The sequence below is a fragment of the Molossus molossus genome, unplaced genomic scaffold, assembly GCF_014108415.1.
Source record: "Molossus molossus isolate mMolMol1 unplaced genomic scaffold, mMolMol1.p scaffold_m16_p_9, whole genome shotgun sequence".
NCBI lineage: Eukaryota > Metazoa > Chordata > Mammalia > Chiroptera > Molossidae > Molossus > Molossus molossus.
Window position 1 is genome coordinate 93,780,720 of NW_023425403.1, and position 22,189 is coordinate 93,802,908.

At 34.8% G+C, this 22,189-nt stretch overlaps 1 protein-coding gene across 6 annotated transcripts in view; it reads left to right on the plus strand.

Annotated features, from left to right (window-relative positions):
* FNDC3A (fibronectin type III domain containing 3A) overlaps window positions 1–22,189 on the plus strand; it is a 241,095-nt gene that overhangs the window by 180,304 nt on the left and 38,602 nt on the right. For all 6 annotated transcript variants that reach the window (XM_036249591.1, XM_036249592.1, XM_036249593.1 and 3 more), the window contains 7 exons: window positions 1,830–1,987; window positions 4,011–4,070; window positions 5,112–5,250; window positions 9,538–9,591; window positions 12,095–12,219; window positions 12,577–12,751; window positions 14,299–14,385. In XM_036249591.1, the coding sequence (XP_036105484.1) occupies window positions 1,830–1,987; window positions 4,011–4,070; window positions 5,112–5,250; window positions 9,538–9,591; window positions 12,095–12,219; window positions 12,577–12,751; window positions 14,299–14,385 (798 nt within the window). The remainder of the gene's footprint in view (window positions 1–1,829; window positions 1,988–4,010; window positions 4,071–5,111; window positions 5,251–9,537; window positions 9,592–12,094; window positions 12,220–12,576; window positions 12,752–14,298; window positions 14,386–22,189) is intronic.

Consider the following 22,189-nt stretch of genomic DNA (forward strand, 5'->3'; position numbering starts at 1 on the left):
TTTCTTCTGAACACCCTAAATAATAGATTTGGATGCTCTTATTCTGTTTTGTTAATCCTCACCCGAAGGTATTTTTCCATTGATTTTTAGATAAAGTGGAAGTGACGGAGGTAGAAAGAGAGAAACATCAATGTGAGAGAGAGAGACACATCGACTGGTTGCCTCCCACATGACCCCAACCAGGGTCGGGTATGGAACCTAAGACCCTTCGGTGTGCAAGCTGACACTAACTGCTGAGACAAACTGGCCAGGGCTCTAGTTTTATTTCATTGTAATTTGTTCTCTCTTAAAAATTGAGCATGTACATGTAAATTAATGTAAACATATACAGAATTATTTCATAATAAAAGCTAACACAAGTTTCCTAGTGTCAGACTCTTTCCATAGTACTTGGAATATATATATATATATATATATGTATATATATATGCATTACTTTCTTTAATTTCTACAACTCTTTGTACTATTTTCCCTATTTTACAGATGAGGAAAGAGTAGGTTTGATAAGTAATAATGAAGCTGAGATTAAATTCAAGCATTATTGTTCTAGGATCTATGTATATCCAAATGTATATCACTAAATTAACAAAAAAGAAGTTGATGGCCTTAATAGAATTGTTTGAATTATATAACTAATACTAGAAGCATTTATTTGTTATACTGTATAATATTAAAAGTATAATTTTTCAGGCACATAAAGCTTTAAACAATTTTTTAAAAGAATTTCTTGCCCAATATTATGAGGAAGAGGTAATTTAATAAAACAATAGCCCTGTGTCATAAAACATGGTTTTATTTTGTTTTTTTGTTTTGTTTTAGTTTTTATTACAGTTTGGGTAGCTATGCCTCTGCGCTGTGAAGTCAAGGTTTTTTATTTTTGTATGGTTGTTTTTGCGTGCACTGGTTCATTCAGAATACCAAATTAAATATATTCATTCATGTAATCATTCCACAAATATGTGACCATTTACAAAATGCCAGATACTGTTTTAGAAGCTGGAGCTAGAATGGAAAGCAAATGGCAGGCATAGCCTCTGCCCTCAGAACATAAGTTAGTAGAGTATCATGCAATAAATATTATATCTGTGAAGTGTTGGAACAAAGAGATAGAGTACTATAAAAATTTATAATAATAGGAGGACTAGACCTTGACAAGGATGTCAAACAAGGTTCCCTAAGGAAGGATGATATAACTGAAATTTAAAGAAAAAGTAGTGGTTGGGCACTGTGGACAGTGGGAGCATGTGGGGACAGTATTGAAAACATTAGCCAGCATTTGAAAAGAACTGAAACATGGCACATTTGAGGAACCAAAAAAAGAAGGAAAGCTCAGTCTTGTGATTCAAGTGTAGTATGTGGGGGAGTACATCACATTGTGTCAGCCTTAGCTGTTGCACTCAGGAGTTGAGTGACCTGGGATAAGTCACTTAACATTTTTGAATCTTTTTATTCTTCCATAAAATAGAATATAATGTGATGTACATCCTTATATGCTGGTGGATAAAAGGTGGTATCTTGTTTTAATGTATTTAATCATCAATACAGTTACACATAATTTCATATATTACCCATTTATATTTATGTCTTTAGACAATCCATCTCTTTCTTTTTCTTTTGAGTTTTTTATCTTTTTCTTTTGTCTTTAAACTTTTGTGTAACCCATCCACCCATTCAGAACAAATTATATCTCTACAAATGGCCAGGTTTGTATTTGTGAGTAAGTAAATGCATATATATTTTATTTACTCTTGAAACTCCATTAGATTTTTCACTGTTCATTGTGGGCACATTACAGTTGTTACATAGAACTTTTAAATATGTTTTTGCAGGCCTCAGATATCCAGGCAAGGACAGTAGTACTTACCTGGTCACCTCCTTCCAGCTCCATTAATGGTGAAACAGATGAGACTACTATACCAGAGCTCTATGGTTATGAAATTCTGGTCTCAAGTACTGGAAAAGATGGGAAATATAAAAGTGTATATGTGTAGGTATTTGTTATGTCTTATCCCTACTGTCATGTAAGTTGATGGTTTATCATAAAGAGCTTAATACTAATTTTTTACTTTCTAAATTAATTTTCATTTTTATCAGTTTAACATATGTACATAGTTAAAGTGCAAATGATATAAAATACCACATTAAACTGAGTCCAAGAAATTAAATTGGGTATAATATAGGGTTGCAGTATTTTGAAGTTAACAAATAATTAGGGTGAGTCTAGTACAGAGCCTAGGGACCAGTATTCAGTTCATTCAAGTACATTGGAATTCATGTGATGGGGGGTGGTGTCAGCAAGGGGGTTTACCTGTAGCGCCACAATTCATAATTAAAAGCAGCAATTCCCACCCTCGCCAGTGTGGCTCAGTTGGTTGGGCATTGTCTGGTGCATCAGGAGGTTGCTGGTTCGATTCCCAGTCAAGGGCACATGCTTGGGCTCATGCTTTTATTTTGAACTTATAAATTGAGCAGTGATAGTGATTTCAATGTAAATAGTCCAAATGCTGGCACGTATACATTTCTGTCTACCTGCCCTTGGAATAATTGCTTTCACTGGCCACATCCAGCTTTTTTATTTTTCAGTAGGCTCCCTAACAGATGGTTCATGATTCACATATTCCTGAGGCATAAATATAAATTATAACATGTAGAAGCCAGGACCAGAAATGAATAACTCTTAGATAATGAACTCATGAAATATGGTATCACTCTTCTGAAGAGTTGGATTTAATACTTTTTTGTATAAGCTCATATCCTATAGTAAAATGAATTTAATACCATTATTCCTCATTTATATGTTGGCTTATTACTAATCGTACTTTGAAAACCTGTCATAGTTCTCTTCTTGATTCAAAGGTGTACTCATTGTACACCAAGTAGCCTTAGAAAGTCAGTGGCTAAAATTGTGCATTTATGATTGACAATTGTAAAATAAATTATTTTTCTGTTCTTATTCATACAGAAATTGTGTATTCTAATGAAAAAAAAAAAAAGTCAAGTTAATTATTATAATTTAAGCACCAGGAAGATTGTAAACCAGGGTTGTTAGTCACTTAAATGATCATATTTAATACTGGATACATCAGCCTTTTTAGTATTTTTTTTTTTTTTTTTCAAAAAGAATAGGTAGTATAGGGAAGAAAGGAAAGTGAAACTACCCCAGTGACTGTCAGCTAGCAACATTAGCATTTATCTCCATTTGCAGCCTCACCACAGAGCACAAGAGGGACATTAGTCACTTCCTTTATCCTACACCAATTAAGGTCTCTCTCCAAGGATGCTGCTTCAACTGCCCAGTTCATTAAAGTGCATTTTCACCAATGAGACATGTTTTATTCTCATAATATTTACTGGCTTTGATTTGAGAAACGAGATAGCTGGAAAACAGGGAGGATGAGGGGGAGGGGGTTGCAGAAATCCAAAAAATGGAGAACAGAGAAACTTGGATGAAGGAAATGGAACAGAACAGTGATTTTTAAAAAAGAAAAGAAGCTTCTTTGTTGGCTACATACCAAGTAATAATTGTATGAAGTGATTATTTTAAGAAAATGAGTTCTGTTTAAAAACGTAATCGTGGCCATGGGAAATGTTTTACTTTAAATTATGATTGCTGCTCTTTCATATCTACTCATTAAATAAAGTTCCATGTTATATTTTAATAAAATGCAATAGTGCCAGACTTGTAAAAATTTGGTAGTTTTTATCTCGGTATTATATGTGTTATTTCACATTTTAACTATGTGCAAAAATAATTTTTAAATAATATAAAATGGTTAAATTTCTTTATTTGCTTACCACACTTAATTGTTTTAAAGTGGTATGCAGGTACATACTTAAGTTTGGCATGTATCCTAATTACACAGATTTCATATTAGTTTGAATTTGAATATGGTCATAGTAAAGTAAGAAGCGGTATAATTTCATAAATTACCTATAGTGGACATAATACATATCCTCCAGAAATGCTATATGTATCAGACAATGAAATATTACCTTTTTCCCCCCACCAGAGGAGAAGAAATAAGTGTCACTTTAAATGATCTCAAACCAGCTACGGAATACCATGCAAAGTAAGGAACTCCAATGTGTGGCTTTTCTGTGATAGAGAATAGTTAGTTTTATGTTTCATCATTTTCTTAAAAGTCCAGAATATAACTTAATTATTAACTTTGGATTAAAAACATGGACTTTGGTTTTTCTTTTGGTACAATTGTCAGTACTTTTTCATAAACGGAAAACATTTTAACTCAGATGTTATTTTGAGGGGTTAATCACCGTTTGTAGGACCTAAGGATTGGAATGAATATACAGATAATATGTATATTATGTCTACAGTATCTAGTTTAGCACTAGAAAATTGTTCCAGCTTTTGACATTTTTATAAAACAGAATCATTAATAATATTTGACTTATACTTATGTATTTTTACTACATCTTGTTTTGGAAAGAGTTGGAGATATTAAAATTCTTAAAATTTCACATTTAATTGGGGATAACTTAGAAACTGTTTTACTCTACATAGATTCTTCATTGTAATTTACCAAATTGTATAGACTCCAGCGACTTCCCTGGCTGGGACTGAGTATAATGCATCTAGTTACTCACCTCCATTTTGAAAAAGAACACTTGTGGTTAGAATTATTCCTATTAAACCATTAAATTAAATATTCAATTATACTGCCTATTGTCTAACCTAGTATTTTTCAAACTGAATTGAAACCATTATTGGGTCATGTAATTCTGTAGGTTATAGTCAGCATTTTAAAAAATTAAATGTCACCAAATGGAATAGAAAAATATCAGTATATTACTCTAGTTAAGGATATTGTTAAAAGACGCAGTAGTTTGTGTGTAAATACATATTGCACAGACACAGTTATGTCACAATTTTAAATGTATTTTTTACTTTGGGTTGCAGTAAAAAAAAAAGATGAAAGCCACTGGTCTATCCTTGTTTTTTTCTTTCTTTTTAAGGGCCACCCTTCTAATGTGCATACTTTCTTTACCATTTAGAGGGCAACTTACTAACTTGCAAGTACTTAAAGGTGATGCTATTGAATGGCCATTTGCAATGATTCCGCAGGATGAAACTATTTATTTTATCCCCATAGAGTCCAGGTGGAATACAACTCTATAAAGGGAACTCCTTCGGAAACTGAAAGCTTTACCACCTTGAGCTGTGAACCTGACATACCTAATCCACCAAGGATAGCCAATCGGACCAAAAATTCACTCACTTTGCAATGGAAGGTAAGAATATTCTCTGGAGTATTTCCAACTGGAAATTTCAATTATTTTTGGAGATGAAAAGAGCTTTAAGCTAACTTGCTCTTTACATATATTAAATAAGCATTTGTTTCTTACATCTTAAAATAACACTTTTATTGGTTTTCCTTACTATATGTAAATATAGCTAGAAAAGATTGATTTATAGAGTTCTTACTATACTGGATATGTGATAACATTGATTGTCGCAACACTAATTCTCAAGTCCATTACTCCTTTTTATAATAGTATGTATTGATGCTTTTATATCCTGAATTTCATCCTAAATGAAATTCATAACTAGATTCATAACTTTAAAAATATCAATATGAAAAAATAAAAATATTTTAAAAATTAAAATATATGATGCCTTAAAAGAGGAATAAAATTATTTTAGTAGAATATTTATTTAAATATATAAATGTTTGAACCTAGCTACACAAGATGTAATAAAGTGAGTAGACACCATAGAAAGAATTGGTAATTCATACACCACAGACAGCATTGTCATGGATGACATGATTTTCTGACGTAATATATAGGTCTTGGGAAATTTTTGAGCAAAATTAAGGACAGTCTCTCCCAGATTGCACAGTAGTTGCATTTGTGGAAAATTCAGTAACTGTTAAAACTACAGAAAACACCTTGTGAAATGGAATTAGGTTCTAGGTTCTAGGTTCTGATCATTGTAAACAGATATTTCACCTACATAGATATTTAGTAGGACATCCAAAAGTCCATCCTAGAGAGAGAACAATCTTTATTGTACTGGTTGTCCTGCATTCTGTAGGACTGTTAAGATCTTGATCCCATCCCTCTATTCATCAGCTTGTCCATTCCTGTCATTATTGTGATGATCAGAAACACCCCCCACAAAATTTCAAAACATTTCCTAAAAGGGAGTACCACTTCTGTTAGCAACCAGTGATTTGCAGTAAGAAAATCACTACTTGATTTCATTATCTCGTCTTACCTCAAGAGTAAAACTCAGGACTAGCTTTCTTTGTGAAAGCTCTTGAATATTTGGAGCTTACTGGGCATTTTGGGTTTGTTAGTCCTCAGTTCTTTTGTGGATATTAGATGTTTTGTGTAGTTCAAAAATACTACTATTAGCTCACATAAATAAGACAAGTATGTACATATTAATAAGTATGATTAATTTTATTTCATGTCACTTAGAGGAGTATTTTATTTATAACTATGCTAAGGCCCTTTCCTTTGGTAGGACGGTTGGGGTAGCAGTCTAGTGCCCTTCATGTAGGTTGGGATTTCTGTAGGGCACTCCTCTTCATGCTGATGGTAATCACAATTGAATTTTGAAATTTCTGTTTTTAACATCTCAAGAGGCATGTACAAGAGGTTGCCCACAGAGATTGCCCAGGCTTGTACCCTTCTGGAAATTGTTCAGTATAGACACACAGTAATCAGCATGGTTGGGGAAAGAAATAGATGTTATTGTTATTGGGAACAGTGTTATATACAGTTTTGTACCACCTAATGATATTTCAGCAACAACAGACTGCATGTATGACAGTGGTCCCAATAATATTGTAATGGGGTTTAAAATTTCTTATCTCCTAGTGATGCCTTAGCTGTCATAAGGCTGTAGCACAACACATTATTCACATGTTTGTAGTGATTCTGGTGTAAACAAACCTGCACTGCCAGTTGTATAAAAGTATAATACATACAACTATGTCCAGTATATAATATTTGATAATAAGTGACTATGTTACTGATTTAGGTATTTACTATATTTTTTATTGCTACTCTAGAGTGTACTATTTATACATATTAAAAAGAAAAGTTTGCCATAAAATAGTACGCCCTGTTACTCCAGCAGCAGCCTGATACATCTCATGTTTACGATGTCTCTTGATTGCATCATTTTCTCTTGTGCTTCATTTAATCTCCTGTTGTTTTATACAGTAAGATGCTGTACAGGCTTATAGCCTAGGAGCAATAGGCTGTACCATTTAGGTTTGTGTTAGTGCACTCTAAGATGTTCACACAGTGACGAAATCACCTAACAATGCATCTCTCAGAACATATCCCCATTGTTAAGCAGTACATAACTGTACATCAGAGTTGTTGGGAAGATTATCAGATAATATCTATATAGCCTATAGCACAATGCCTAGAACATAATAAGCATGGTAACTATTATTTAATTTTAAAGTTGAAGAAAACTAGCTTAGTAACTAAAATATCAGATCTTTTGACTCTGCTGCCTCATATAATACTAAAGCATGACTGTGGGGGATAACATGGTATGAAGACAACGGTATGCAGTGGCAATTGAAAGAAGTACTTTATTAACTGACATTGTTTAAAATTGCTAGACGATAAAAAGTTGACTGAAGTTGGTCATCTACTCTCTTATTATTGCTAAGCCGCTGGAATCCTTCTGGGTAGGAACACTGGTTTTGTATCATATAGAACAAATTCAGTTCCACTCTCCTCTTAATGATTATGTGATCCGGGGCAACTTATTTGGGCTCTTTAAAAACCTTCTTTCATATAATTAGATAATAAGTACTTCATAGAGTTGATGAATTAAATGAGATAAGGTAAAAACACTTTATACATAATAGTTTCCCCTGTAACTCAGAGAAAAGCTGGAAGATAGGTCACAGGTCATCATTCATGGTGGACATTTTAACAGCATCACAAAAAAGTAGAGAAAAATAAGTAAATTTGAGACCTTAATAACTAGATTAAAACAGTCAAGTCATTTACTCTGGAGAAATATATTTTTGTACAGCTCACTTCCTGCTGAGACCTGCAACCTTCTTTACCTTTTCCCCTGCTATGTAAGTTGGAGTTTCCCAAAGATTCTTCCTCGAACCCCTTCTCCACACAGTCATTTTTAACTGCCGCTGCTGTGCCATTCAGTGGGCTATTCCTGTAACTTACATAGCAAATTTTGGTCATGCTAACTAGTTAAAAATTACAGTTAAAAAAATTTGTAAATGCAAGATCTGTGTTACTGTTCAACAAATAATTTGAAATTTCATATTATAAAAGATCTGATTAGAAACTTGACAGTTCTTGATTGCCGTCTTACATAGTAGTTGGCAACATTATATTAAAACTGGATAGCCCAGCTGGTGTGGCTCAGTGATTGAGTGTCGACCCACACACCAAGAGGTCACTGGTTCAATTCCCAGTCAGGGTACATGTCCAGGTTGTGGGCTTGATCCCCAGTAGGAGGCATGCAGGAGGCGACCAGTTGATGTTCTTTCTCATCAATGTTTTATCTCTCTCTCCCTCTCCCTTTCTCTCTCTCTAAAATAATAAAGAAAAAAAAAATTTTTTTAACTGAATAAAGTCCAGAAAATTACAGAAATTCTCTGAAGAACCATTTTAAAACTTTTTTGTTAAATTTTCCCCTTTGGAAAATTTTCTCTTGCTTTATTAATTTTTTAATTAAATCTATTGGGGTGACATTGGTTAATAAAATTACATAGGTTTCTAGTGTACAGTTATATGATGCATCATCTGTAGATTATTTAATTTGGATAAGAGAAATCTTACAGTCATTTCTATTCAAATAGATGAAATTATTATAAGGATAGTAATGATAACTTTTTGTGAATCAAAGTGAGTACCAAAAAGGAAATAGTTGAAATTATAGAAAGAAAATTGAGGTAGAAATAAGATTGAAAATCTTGAGTGATTAAATACTGGTAACGCCCTGGCCGGTTTGGCTCAGCGGTTGGAGCGTTGGCCTGCGGTACAGAGAGACCCGGGTTCGTTTCCCGCTAAATACTGGAATAAAATGCCAACGGTGACTGAAGATTAACAGATTGATGAATTAGCAGTCCTAGGTAAGTGGCACATTGAGTCTAGAAGCAGAAATCCAGACAGTATTCCCTCTTGGAGTTCCTTTCAGTACCCTAGTTTTTTCTTTGTTGTATTATACAACATTACTTTTAGATTGTAGGGTGAGTTTTAAAGAAAACTTGATCCTAGAAGCTTAAAGCTGATAAAAGGCAAAGTGATTTTTTTTAAAGGATTATAAAAGTTTAGATAGTTCTTGCTTAAAAAGATAGTTCAGTATTCAGAAAAACTTGAGTTATCTCTTTCTTCTTTCTTTGCATTTAAGAGGATTATGGGGTACATAATATACATATATATTTCTGTATTTTCTATGCATATGTTTTAGGGCTACGTCACAGAGAACATCTGTGACAGTATAGAGTCCTTAGATTAGATCATCACAGTATTTTTTACAAAATTACTAATTTGTATTTATTTTGTTTGTTTTAGACACCTAGTGACAATGGTTCTAAAATCCAAAGCTTTATTTTAGAATGGGATGAGGTAAGTAAATTGAATCTTTAAACTAGGCTAAAATTGTGTGTATATCGTCAGGCAGAAGTAACTTTTTTGTTTAATAGTTAAGTTTTTCCTCTTTTAAAAACAATGTGAATGATTTTATGTGATGCATTAGTGAATTGATACTATTCTTAGAAAATTACTGACTGGACCTCTCTATATTGTTTTCAACTAAACCACTATCAAGCTGTCACTTGAGTAATTGCTTTGTTAAAAAATTACTTTTATACATCAGCCTTAAAGGCAAGTATATTCATTTTCTGTGCCTGTTTTAACAAGTAACCACAAACCTGGTGGGTTAAAACAACACATTTGTTATTCTCTTATAGTTCTAGAAGCCAGAAATGTGTGTGTGGAGGGGGTGGGTATCCTTACCCAAGGATATGTTTATTGATTTGAGGGCAGGGGGAGTGGAGAGAGAACCTGAAACCTTTTGGTGTGCAGGATGACACTCCAACCAACTGAGCCACCCAGCCAGGGCATGGAAACCAGAAATTTAAAATGGGTTTCACTGAGCCAAAAACAAGATGTCGCCATGGCCATGCTTCCTCCAGAGAATCTAGAGGAGAATCCATTGCTTAGCCTTTTCCAGTTTCTGGAGGGTCTTCTCATTACTTGGTTAATGGCTGCGTCAGATGCCTTTTCTCCTCCTGCTGCCATTATCACATTGCCTTTTTCCTCTTCTGTCTTCAAGTCTTTCTCTGCCTCCTTCTAAAAAAGACACTTGTGGCCTGGCTGGTGTGGCTCAGTGGTTGAGCATCGACCCATGCACCAAGAGGTCGCTGGTTCAGTTCCTGGTCAGGGCACATGCACAGGTTGTGGGCCCAATCCCCAGTGGGGGGCATGCAGGAGGTGGCCAGTCAATGTTCTCTGTCATGGATATTTCTATCTCTCCCTCTCCCTTCCTCTCTCTCTAAAAATCAATAAAGAAAAATAATTTAAAAAAATAAAATAAAATAAAGAAAAAAAAGATACTTATAATTCCATTTCGGACCTATCCAGATAACCGGGATAATTCATCTCAAGAGCCTTAACTTAATCACATTTGTATAGTCCCTGTTACCATATAAGGTAACATTCACCAGTTCCAGGTAGTATTCGGACCTGGATATCTTTGGGGGCCATTATTCATCCTACCACAGCAAGCCTACTGGGCTCTATTGTTTAGTACTCTTTTTTACTATCATTTATCATATTTTCTCATGGCCTACTGCTTACACCACAGCTAATAGAAGGGACCAAAGAGAGTAAGAAGAAACTCCATTGATAATTTGGGAATTCAGCAGTATATTAAGAGTGATGAGGCCCAATCAAGTGGGTATTGTTTCAGAAGTTCTGAGATAATTCAGAATTAGGAAATTTATTACTATGTGATAGTGATTTAGAAGAAAAACCATATCATCTTGATAAATTAAGAAAAGGTATTTGATAAAAATTTAGCACCCATTCCAGTTAAAATTCAAAACAAAGTAGGAATTGAAAAGTAATTCCTTATTTGATAGTTATTTTTGTATTAAGCACAGTACCATCATTAAACAATGAAAGCATTTCTGGTCAGAACAGACACAAGTGAAAGTTACCAGTTATTCAGGAAGTTATATTTAATGCAGTATGATTTGGGACCAAAACAAGAGGTACACCTATGGTGGCTGGCCTGGGGAACAGAATTATCATTAATATTTAGAGATGATATGATTTTCTGTTTAGACAACTGAGTAGAATCAACTATAAAACACTGTGAAAACTAACGAGAGAGTTCAATAAAACCGCCTGATAAAGACTAAAGATTTTTTTAAAGCAGAAGTTACCCTAACCACCCTTTACCTGTACTGACGCAATAAGCAGAAATAGGTGGAGAATGAGAAACTGATCCCTTGTATGTAACACTCTAAATTTCTAAAACTGCTTAGTTGTCCTGAGCTGCAGACTTTTCTCTCCCCCTTATACTCCTTTTTTCTTTTCCTGCTTATACTCTTTCGGTAGTAACTGAATCTAAGCAGTAGTAACTCCAAAATCTTTATTGTAAAGAAGCTTAGCAACCATCTAGGTGGAGGTTTGAGGATGTGTATGGACATTTTCTTAAAACTGTTGACATAGACCTTTTCATAGGCTGAGGAACACCCAACAGTTGTGCATATCAAAGATCACCCTTTCCACTGCCAGTAGAGATTGTGGGGTCTATACCTAGAAAAAGTTTCTTTTACTAAAGCCAGAGGTTTAGCATCAGGTAAAACAGGTACTTAGTTCAAGAAGCTATACAAAGATATCTATTCTCCAGTTTTTGAATTCTTCATTTAACAAACAGTAAGTATCATATAAAAGATATATATGATCTCAGCTTTCTCTTGAGATCCATGATGTGCATGCAACAAAGATGACTTCCACTGTAAGCTAGTTAATATGTTACTGTCTGTCAAGGAGGAATTGATGAGGATTTATTTTTTTACAATGATGTACGTGATATATAATAATTAGTCATTTCTTTTAGGGAAAAGGAAATGGAGAATTTTGTCAGTGTTACCTGGGCTCACAGAAGCAATTTAAAATTACTAAACTGTCACCAGCAATGGGATGTAAATTTAGACTATCAGCCAAAAATGAGTATGGCACAAGGTAAAATAAACTTTAAAGTATATATTTTAGGTTATCCAGTCAACTTTATTTGTATAAATTATTCACAATCCAAAATCTGCTAAAATTCTACTTTATCATTTTGTTGATATAGTCGTGTTAAAAGCTGTAAGATACTGTGTTAGTTACATAACTGTGGTTTTAAAAGAATGCTAATTTACTTTTAGGTATCTGACTTGGTACCATAAAGATACTATCAAATTGAAGATGTATTACTTAAACTATAATTAGTTAGCAAAAGTTTTCATTTTGCCCAAAAATGTTGTTTATCAAAAGTTAGTTCTTTATCTATAAAAATGACTTTTTTTCATTCCTCTTAAAAACTATTTGTTTCAACAGTGGTTTTAGTGAAGAAGTTTTATATTACACCTCAGGCTGTGCCCCTTCTATGCCAGCAAGTCCTATATTAACTAAGGCTGGGGTTACTTGGTTATCCTTACAATGGAGTAAACCCTCAGGAACACCATCAGATGAAGGAATTTCTTACATATTAGAGATGGAGGAAGAAACTTCAGTGAGTATGATATGTATTTTAAATGGTATTTAAAACATATTTCAGTGTGGTGTTAATCCTAATATTGTACATATTGCCACAATAGTTAGATCCTTCCCCAAATTTTTAAAATCCTTGGTTGGTTATGTTTTGGAGGGATTGAGAGTGAGGGAGAACTGTATTTTCTTGATGCGTAGGAATAAGTTTTGTTTTTTATGTATTTGTACGTTTATACCTGGGAATAACAGACTATGTTAAATATGTATGTTTTGGGGAAAATAATAGAGAGGGGAAGATCACCCCAGCCTTCTAGACTAAGCAACTCTACAAGATGAGGAAATAATGTGTTTGCCTCTTCCAGCTGTGTTCATACACTACTTTCCCAAGTGCCACAGGAGATTTGAAGAACCTCACATGAGATTCTGTAGTGTAACCTAAATCTAGTTACCAGTGGCTCATCTTCTGTGAGCTGGAACCAAGCTGAACAAGAGTTCTTGTATTAGTTCTATATAATTCCATAACATTTTAGAGCTACTTTGAAACAATATGAATAAAAAAAATAGTATTGGTCTACTCCTAGGTATATATCCAGGAGAATTGAAAACACATGTTTGTACAGAAATTTCTACACAAATGTTCATAGCAGCATCATTCATAATAGTCAACGAGTAGAAACAACAAAAATGTCCCACTGCTGAATGGATAAACAAAATGTGATAATAGCTATGCATTGGAATATCATTTATTATTTGACCATATAAAGGAATAAAGTATTGACACATGCCACAACAACATAAGTCAGAGTTCAGTCACAAAAGACCACGTATTATGTTATTTCATTTGTATGGATATAGGCAAATCCATAGAGACAGAAAGTATATTAGTGGATGAGAAAAGACGGGAAGTGACTACTAACCAAAAAATCAAGTACAGGCTCTGTTCTGGAATTGGGAATTAAATGATGATTATACTACCTTATGAATATACTATAAAGCATTGAATTTTATCCTTTAAAATGGAATTTTATGGTACATGAATTACATCTCAATTTTTTAAAGCTTTAAAAACAGCATTGGGGAAATAATGAAGCATTGTCTCTGGGGCTAAAAATAGAAATCCCAAACCTAAGTGACATTCTTACCTGCCAGTACAACCATTCGTTCATTTATTTACCTAAACACAACTATGTGTTCAGGACAACTTAAATATGTTAGTTACAGTAGTGTTTACTCTTAGAACATGTCTGGGAAATTTCTGTTGGTTCTAGGAATAAAGTTACTGATGGTCAAGTTACCATTGGCTCTCATTCTTCCCTCAACACAGAAATCTTCTCCTGGCTACTGATTTACTGAGAATAAGTGGTCTCCTTCATCCACCTACATTTGTTAGTAGCATTCTGGATCCATCCACTCAAGTTAGAGGAAGCATCAATGTGAGGATTGCAGTCAACAGAGCATTGATCACATAACACATAGTAGATGAAGAAAACCTGGGCCTTTTCATGTACTCATTATTACCCATGTTTCTGCTAGTTAGACATATAATGAAGATTTGTTTTTCCTTTCCAGGGATATGGTTTTAAGCCTAAATATGATGGAGAAGATCTTGCTTACACAGTAAAAAATCTCAGACGTAGTACAAAGTATAAATTTAAGGTAAGCTTTGAAAGCCCTTAAAAGATTTATTATTTGTTCTTATTCCTATTTTGAAGCCAAGTGTATACTTCACTCCTTGGTTTTAATCTTAAATAATTTTGGCTTTTTCTAATGAGCTTTGTTTTACTTTCTTACTATGTAACAGTGCTTCTCAAACTTTATATACAGTAGTCTCCTTCCCTCTTATCTGCAGTTTTACTTTCCAGTTTCAGTTACTGATGGTCAGTGGAAATCTGAAAATATTAAATGGGAAGTTCCAGAAATAAGTAATTCATACTTTGAATTGCACACTATTCTTAGTAGCATGATGAAATCTTATACCTCCGTTCCATCAAGCCCTAGATACGAATCATCGCTTTGTCCAGTATATCGATACTGTGTACCATACCTGCCCCTTTAATCACTTTGTAGCCATTTCCCTTATCAGATCAGCTGTCATAGTATCACAGTGCTCATGTTTCAAGTAACCTTTATGTTACTTAATAATGTCCCCAAAGCACAAGAATAGGCATGCTGGCAATTCAGATATTTCGAAGCAGTCGTAAAGTGCTTCCCTTAGTGAAAAGGTGAAAGTTCTTGACTTAATAAGATAAGGGGGAAAAGTTGTATTTTGAGGTTCCCAAGTTCTTGGATAAGAACGAATCTTCTATCCATGAAATTGTGAAGAAGAAAAAAGTAATTCATGCTACTTTTACTGCCACACCTCCAACAGTAAAAGTTATGGCCACAGTGTGTGAAGACATGAACAGAAAATGTGTTCCACTTGTTGGCAACATGTTGTGCCAGAAAGTATTGAGCCTATTGCAGATGAATGACCACATTCACACAACTTTTATTACAGTATGTTATAATTGTTCTACTTTATTACTAGTTATTGTTGTTACTTGCTTACTGTGCCTAATTTGTAAGTTAAATTTTATCATAGGTAGGTATGCATGCATTTATGTATATAGGAAAGAACATAGTGCATATAGGATTCAGTACTATCCACAGTTTCAGGCATCCACTGGAGGGTGTTGGAACTTATCCCCCGCAGATAAGAGGGGACTACTGTATTAAAATTCAAAACAGTTTTAATGTTTTATGGGACTCTTACTGTATAATGTGAAAAAATATCTTTTCAAATGTGCATGTTTTTTAAACATACTCAAAATATTTTTTTAGCAGGGATATCAGAGAAAAAGTAATGTTATTTTTTTCTCAGTGCATCATATCAAGCAATACACAATTTCAGTTCATCCATTACTGATAGTCACTTGATGAAGGTGATTATCTACCATCTTTCTTCACTGTAAAGTTGTTCTTTTTCCCTTTACAATAAGTATTTTGTAAATACTATGTGAACATCTTGTTCCTCATCAGACTTTTACCCACTAGTTTTAACACCCATTGATAATTCCTACCTGAGTCATTACTATGATTAATTGTTACCAAGTGGTGATTTTTTAAAAATTTTATCATTCCTTCTACATTTATTAGTTGTCATTATAAGGAAAAGCTTTCTCTTTTCATTTATTTATATCGGTATGAACTTACGGATTGCTTTGTATTGAGTGGGTTAGATTTTGTTGCTGTGGTTATCAGATAGGACTTTCAAATTGTCTCAGATTTGGGAGCCCCTTCAATCTGGCTTCAGAATCCTTTTGACATGCCCCCCCCCCCCCCATGATTCTTTGAGCCCTTCCTTTCTGGCACATGGTATTCCAGTCTCTTACTTTCCCTTCTTTAACCTTAGAATGGGCTATTTCTCAAAGTACCTAGGTCCTTTTGGTGGACAATGGTATTTAGAAGCCAAGATCTGGCAATCTGGCATTATACTTATTGCAATAAGGGTTTACTACTTCTGGGCACCCTCTCAGTGGACAGAGCTGGGGACTGTGTGTGTGTGTGTGCGTGCGTGCGTGCGTGTGTGTGTGTGTGTGTGTGTGTGTTTTAATCATGAGTTCATATCAAATATTTTGTTTTAATCCAGCACCACAGGTTAATTCTGGTTTTCTCCCTTTCCTTGTTTCTGACTCCCTTCATTGTCAGTGAGAAAGATTCCCCCAGTTATGTTCAATATATTTACTTATTGGATCAAACTCTTCTCCTTTCCCTTATACCCTTTCCTATAAAGGGTGCTTGAGTTCCTACTAAGCAGATGCTTCACTCAATCTACCCTTGTCCACCAGCACAAATACTTGCCTTGTTTAGTATATCTGTTGGTTTTGGACTGAATTATTTTGGGAGAAAGGCAGAGAAGACTGCATGTTATTCTTGGTTGCTTGAAGCATAGAGACCCTACATATTATTCTTGCTCACTTGAAATAATAGCAAGCTTTGAAAAATTCTTCAGCTATGGAGAACCCTGAAATTCTCCATCTTTCCTAGCATCCCTTCCAAGATATATAGCTCTGACTTGGTCCATGATATACATTGCTATTTCTTGGCAGATGGTGCTTGAATTAATTAACGTATCAGTTAATATAAGCCAGCCTACATTTTTGTGCAGAAGTTTCCCCAAAAATATACCAGGATATTTACTCATTAGTTGATAAACTCCACATTTGAATTTTCCTACAGTGCTTGTTTAATCAAATCGTTTCAAGTAAATGATAGAAGCCACTATAAATTGTTTTAATTTTTAAAGAACAAAGATAAATTTATTACTCCTTAAAAACCTTAAAAAGAACATTTTAATGATAATGGGAAATTTGATTATGTAGTGCATAATTACATTTGTTATACTTTGCTTTATATATTAGCTTCATTTTCGAAAGTTCCGATAACATTGGGTTATTTTAATTTCTCATTAATTTTCATATTTATAAGAATTATAAAATACCTGAGTATATACATTTATTACAGTTTTCCTCTTATGATGATGTTGGATTGTATTTTTGCTTCAATAATGATTATCATTATAAGCAGCTCTTCTGAGGAAGTTGTCAGTGTCTCTATAATTTAGTAAAATTTTTTAAATTCTTATCTTTCTGCTACCGTGTAACAGCATGGTGTTATTGCCACATAGGGACAAAAATGGATACACACAAGCAGGAATTAAATTCCTTTCTGATCCACTATAAACAAATCACCAATTTATATTTTAAAATGTTCACTGGAGCAGTCACTCTCAGGGTATACAAATCTGAGATCTAGAACGGTAGTTCTCAAAAGTGTGATCATCAGAACATTCTATCAGCATCACCTGGGAATTGTTAGAAATTCACTGGCCCCACCCTAGATTTATTCTGTTGGAAATTCAGGGGTTAAAGCCTAGCAATCTGTGTCTTAGCAAGCCCTTCAAATGATCCTGATGTTTACTGAAATTTGAGAGCCACTGCTCTAGAGGAGAAAAAATATATATAGGAAAGAGAAAATGATGAAGAGAAATGTATGAAATTGTCTAGAAGCCCAGATATTTATTTTGAATCTATCATGTACTGGGTACCAGCTGAGAGGATTTTAAATCATTAAATCTTACTGCTATGTCTGTCTTCCTTTTCTAGCTTGACATTGCAGACTACCCTTTCAAGGAAACATTGAAATAAAATCTTAACACTCTAAAGAAATATTAGAAATCTAAGCAAAAGCAGTAAGAATATAGTAAGGAAGTAATGACTAAATAGTATGTTATTGTTTTTAAAAATAATAAGGATGTGAATTACATAAAATAAAATTCTAATATGACCAAGTTTTCCAAATGCCAGAGTTCTAGATTTGACACTAAGGACAATCCTAGGACACTTAAATACTAAAACAAAATTGGAACAATGAAAGAATTTAAAGGATGAAACAAAAATTTAAAGCATAAGAAAGCAGTCATTTCTTAAAATCATATAGTAAAATAAAGCAAATAAGGCTAATTTCATCAAATGATTCACTGGAAGCTGGGCCGAGACCTGGTGTCCACATATTAAGAAGAAGGAAGAATTAAAGGCTTCAGAGGCTAGTGGCCAGTCCCTGTGATTCTGAGCCACTAAAAAGCTGATGACTTGTTTCCTGAAATTCCTGAAAAATGACTTTTTAAGTAACAAGGCTTCTTACCGTTAAAGGGCTGAGAGCCTTTAGATACTTTCATTTCAACTTGTTACCTGTTTTTTGAGGTCTTTTCATCAATGGGGAGAAATCAAAACAGTATCTGGATCTATTAACTTCTCTTATCTTTCATCCTTGAAATTCACTTATATGTCAGCATCTATGACAGTACATAGTCATGTTTTCTTCCTTTTTCTCATCTTGACTGCCTTTCTTTCTCCTTTGCTGTCATTTCTGTCCTGAAGAATACTGTATCTCCAAACCTGTTCTGCATTGCTCTCAGACTATTCTCCTACCTTCTAATCCAAGTTCTATTTTATACCTAACTTAACCTTTCTCAAACAGCTTTCTCTCTGAAAAAACAATTTCTTTAGTTTGACATAGTTCTTTTTATTCAGACCAATTCAGTTTTTTAAAGATACTGCTTTTTATTCCTTATGTGAACAGGCTACCTCACCAGATTGATTACTCATTTTTTCCTGAGCAGAGCTCTCTATTAACTGTTCACTTCTGTTCTCATACTCAGGGTTTTCTGTTCTCTCTCTTACCCAAGCTTCCCCTTTCACTGCTGTTGCCCCTGAAGACCCTATATCACTTCCATGTGCCTTTGCAAAGTATTTCTGGACCATTTTAAACCATAGTATTCTTTCCTCTCTTGCCTAATTCTTTTGATGCGCATATTGCCTGTCGTTTGCATAACAAATCTAATAAAAGTAAGGAGTGCACCACACCTAGAATTTCTAGCGCCGTGCTCCCTTTGTGGTGAGCATTAAATGAATGTTTTGATTTTTTGTAAAATTGGGATGAGGGAAGATAACCTTGTAGCTTTATACCTTTATGGCTAACTGAAGTAAAAGGAGCCAATGCTGAAATATTATATAGCTTTAAAAACATAATTGTTTTTTGTTTTTTTTATTCTCACCCGAGGACATTTTTTGTTCAGATAGAGTGGGAGGGAGAGAGAGGGAGAGAGAGAGAGAGAGAGAGAGAGAGAGAGAGAGAGAGAGAGAGAGAGAGAAACATCGACGTGAAAGGGACACATCGAGTGGCTGCCACCCGCACAACCAACCAGGGCCGGGGACAAACTGCAACCGAGGTACATGCCCTTAGCGGGAACCGAACCCGGGTCTCTCTGTACCGCAGGCCAACACTCCAACCGCTGAGCCAAACCGGCCAGGGCTAAAAACATAATTATTGAATCTTTATTGGTTTTTTTTAGGGAAACTGTTCTTTTTTTAATCCTCACTCAAGGATATGTTCTGATTGATTTTAGAGAGAGAGGAAAGGGGGCGGGGGGGAGTAAAACATTGACCAGTTTGCCTTCCCCACACACCCACAGCCTGGGTATGTATGTACCCTGATCAGGGATTGAACATGCCACCTTTGTCTGTACAGGATGACACTCTATCCAACTGAGCCACACCATCCAGGGCCTATTCTTATTTTTAAAGTTTTCTCTAGTTACTAGGTTTTAGTAGACACTCTGTACCATATTGGAAAGTGTTTTGATCTCCTTTGTAGTCTAATTTGTATAGCAGCAGAGTGAAGCAACATCCTGAAAATCCATCTGAATGCTATGTGGGAAGACTGAGGAAGCCTGAGGAAAATTGAACTATTAGATAAAGTTTTGCTGAGTTCTCATGGGTTGCATGAGTTATTTGGGGTATCAGATTTATTTAGATCCTCTTCTGTAGTGTTATGGCATATCATAGTGGTCCCTATCTATGAGTCATTCAGTGATTATTGAGCATCTACTCTATGATGAGCACTGTTCTAAAAACTAGGAATACAACAGTGGCCAAAATAGCTAATATTCTAGTGGAGGGAATAGACGATTAACAAGCAAACAAATATCAGATCGTGATAATCTTACTAAAATAGGGTGATATGACAATTACTTGGATAGTCAAGGAAGTCTTCTCAGAAATGACATTTAAACATATATGAATAGCAAGAAGGAGGTAACATGTTGAAATCTGAAAGAACATTCCAGGCAAGGGAAATAATTGCTAGTACAAAGACCCTAAAGTGGAGTTAGTTGGATGAAATCTCATAGGCCGTGATAAGGAATCTAGATTTTTTTCTCTAAGATGAGAAGCCATAATGGGTTCTAAACTGAGAAGTGATAAAGTCCCACTGGCTGAAGTATAGAAAATAGATGATGAGGTTGAGAGAAGGAATGGAAGCTGGGAAACTAGTTAGTGATATACTGTAGTCATTCAGAAAAGATAGGATAAAGGAGGCATTGACTAAGGTGGTGGTAGTAGTAGAAAACAGAAGTAGAGATAGAGTTGACAGTATTTACTGATACAGTAGTCCCCCCCCCCTTATCTGTGGGAGATACATTCCAAGACCACCACCCCCCCAGTGAATACCTGAAACTGCATATAGTACTAAACCCTATATGTACTTTGTTTTTTCCTATACATACCTATGATGAAGTTTAACTTATAAATTAGGCACAGTAAGTGATTAACAACAATAATAATAAAATAGAACAATGTTAATATACTGTAATAAAAGTTATATAAATGTGCTATTAGGCATGTGTGGTCTCTCTCCCTCTTTCCCCCATCCCTCTCTCCTTCTCTCTCTCCTCTCTCTCTCTTCCCCGCCCCAGTAACCAAGAGGGCTACTAAGTGACTGAACAGGTGGGGCAATATATGCATTGTGGATGCACTGGACAAAGGGATAATTCATGTCCTGGGCAGGCTGCAACAGAACAGCACAAGATTTCATCATGCTACTCACAACAGTGCACAACTTAAAACTTAGGAATTGTTTATTTCTGGAATTTTCCATTTAATATTTTCAGACTGCAGTTGACCACAGGTCACTGAAACTTTGGAAAGTGAAATTACAGAATAGGGGGAGGGAACTACTCTAGATTTGATATGTAGGTTTAGGGAAGGAAGAATCAAAGATTCTCCTAGATTTTTGACTTAAGTAGATAGATGGTAGTACATTTAACTAATGGGGAAGAACAGAGATGGAGCACATTTGGAAAAGAAAGTCATATCCAGTTTGATACTGGACTTGAGAGCTTTAAGTTCAGTAGAAGAGATAGATCAAAATATAAGTATAATTAAATTGCTAAAGTCAAATATAATAATACCTAGATATGAGTTATATCTATCTATTGCTGTACAACTTAGTAACTTGAAAAAATGAACACTTATTATTTCACAGTTTCTGTGAGTCAGGAATTTAGGACCAGCTTCGCTGGGTGTTTCTGATACAGGGTCCCTATGAGATTGCTGTCAGGATGTGAGCTGGGGTTGCAGTTATCTGAAGGTTTGACTGGGGCTGGAAGACTTGCTTCCAAGTTCACTCAAGTGGTTGTTGCCAGGAGCCTTCAGTTCCTCCCAGTTCTTCAACACATAAGCTGCTCCATAAGGAAACTACACACACCATCATGTTTTCTACATTTGATTTGTTAGAAGTAAGCCATTAAGGACAATTCAAAAGGAAGAGGAAGTAGCCTTTGTCTTTTGAGGAAAAGATATTTAAAGAATTTGTGGACATCTTGTTAAACCCTTGAAGAATATGGAAAGGATAAGTAAAACAAGCCTAATGCTCCTCAAGTATCATCAGGTTATATCTTCTTCCCGTGATGACTCTTGTTTAGTATCAGAATGTTAGACTTAAACTTGTATTCCCTGGACCGAAAACTCTTCATATATGCTGAGTCCTATAAAAGACCATCAATTTTCACATAAATAAGCCTGATGGCATTATCACAGTGTGAAAACTTTATCATTTGATTGAGCCTGTCTGTCTTTCATTA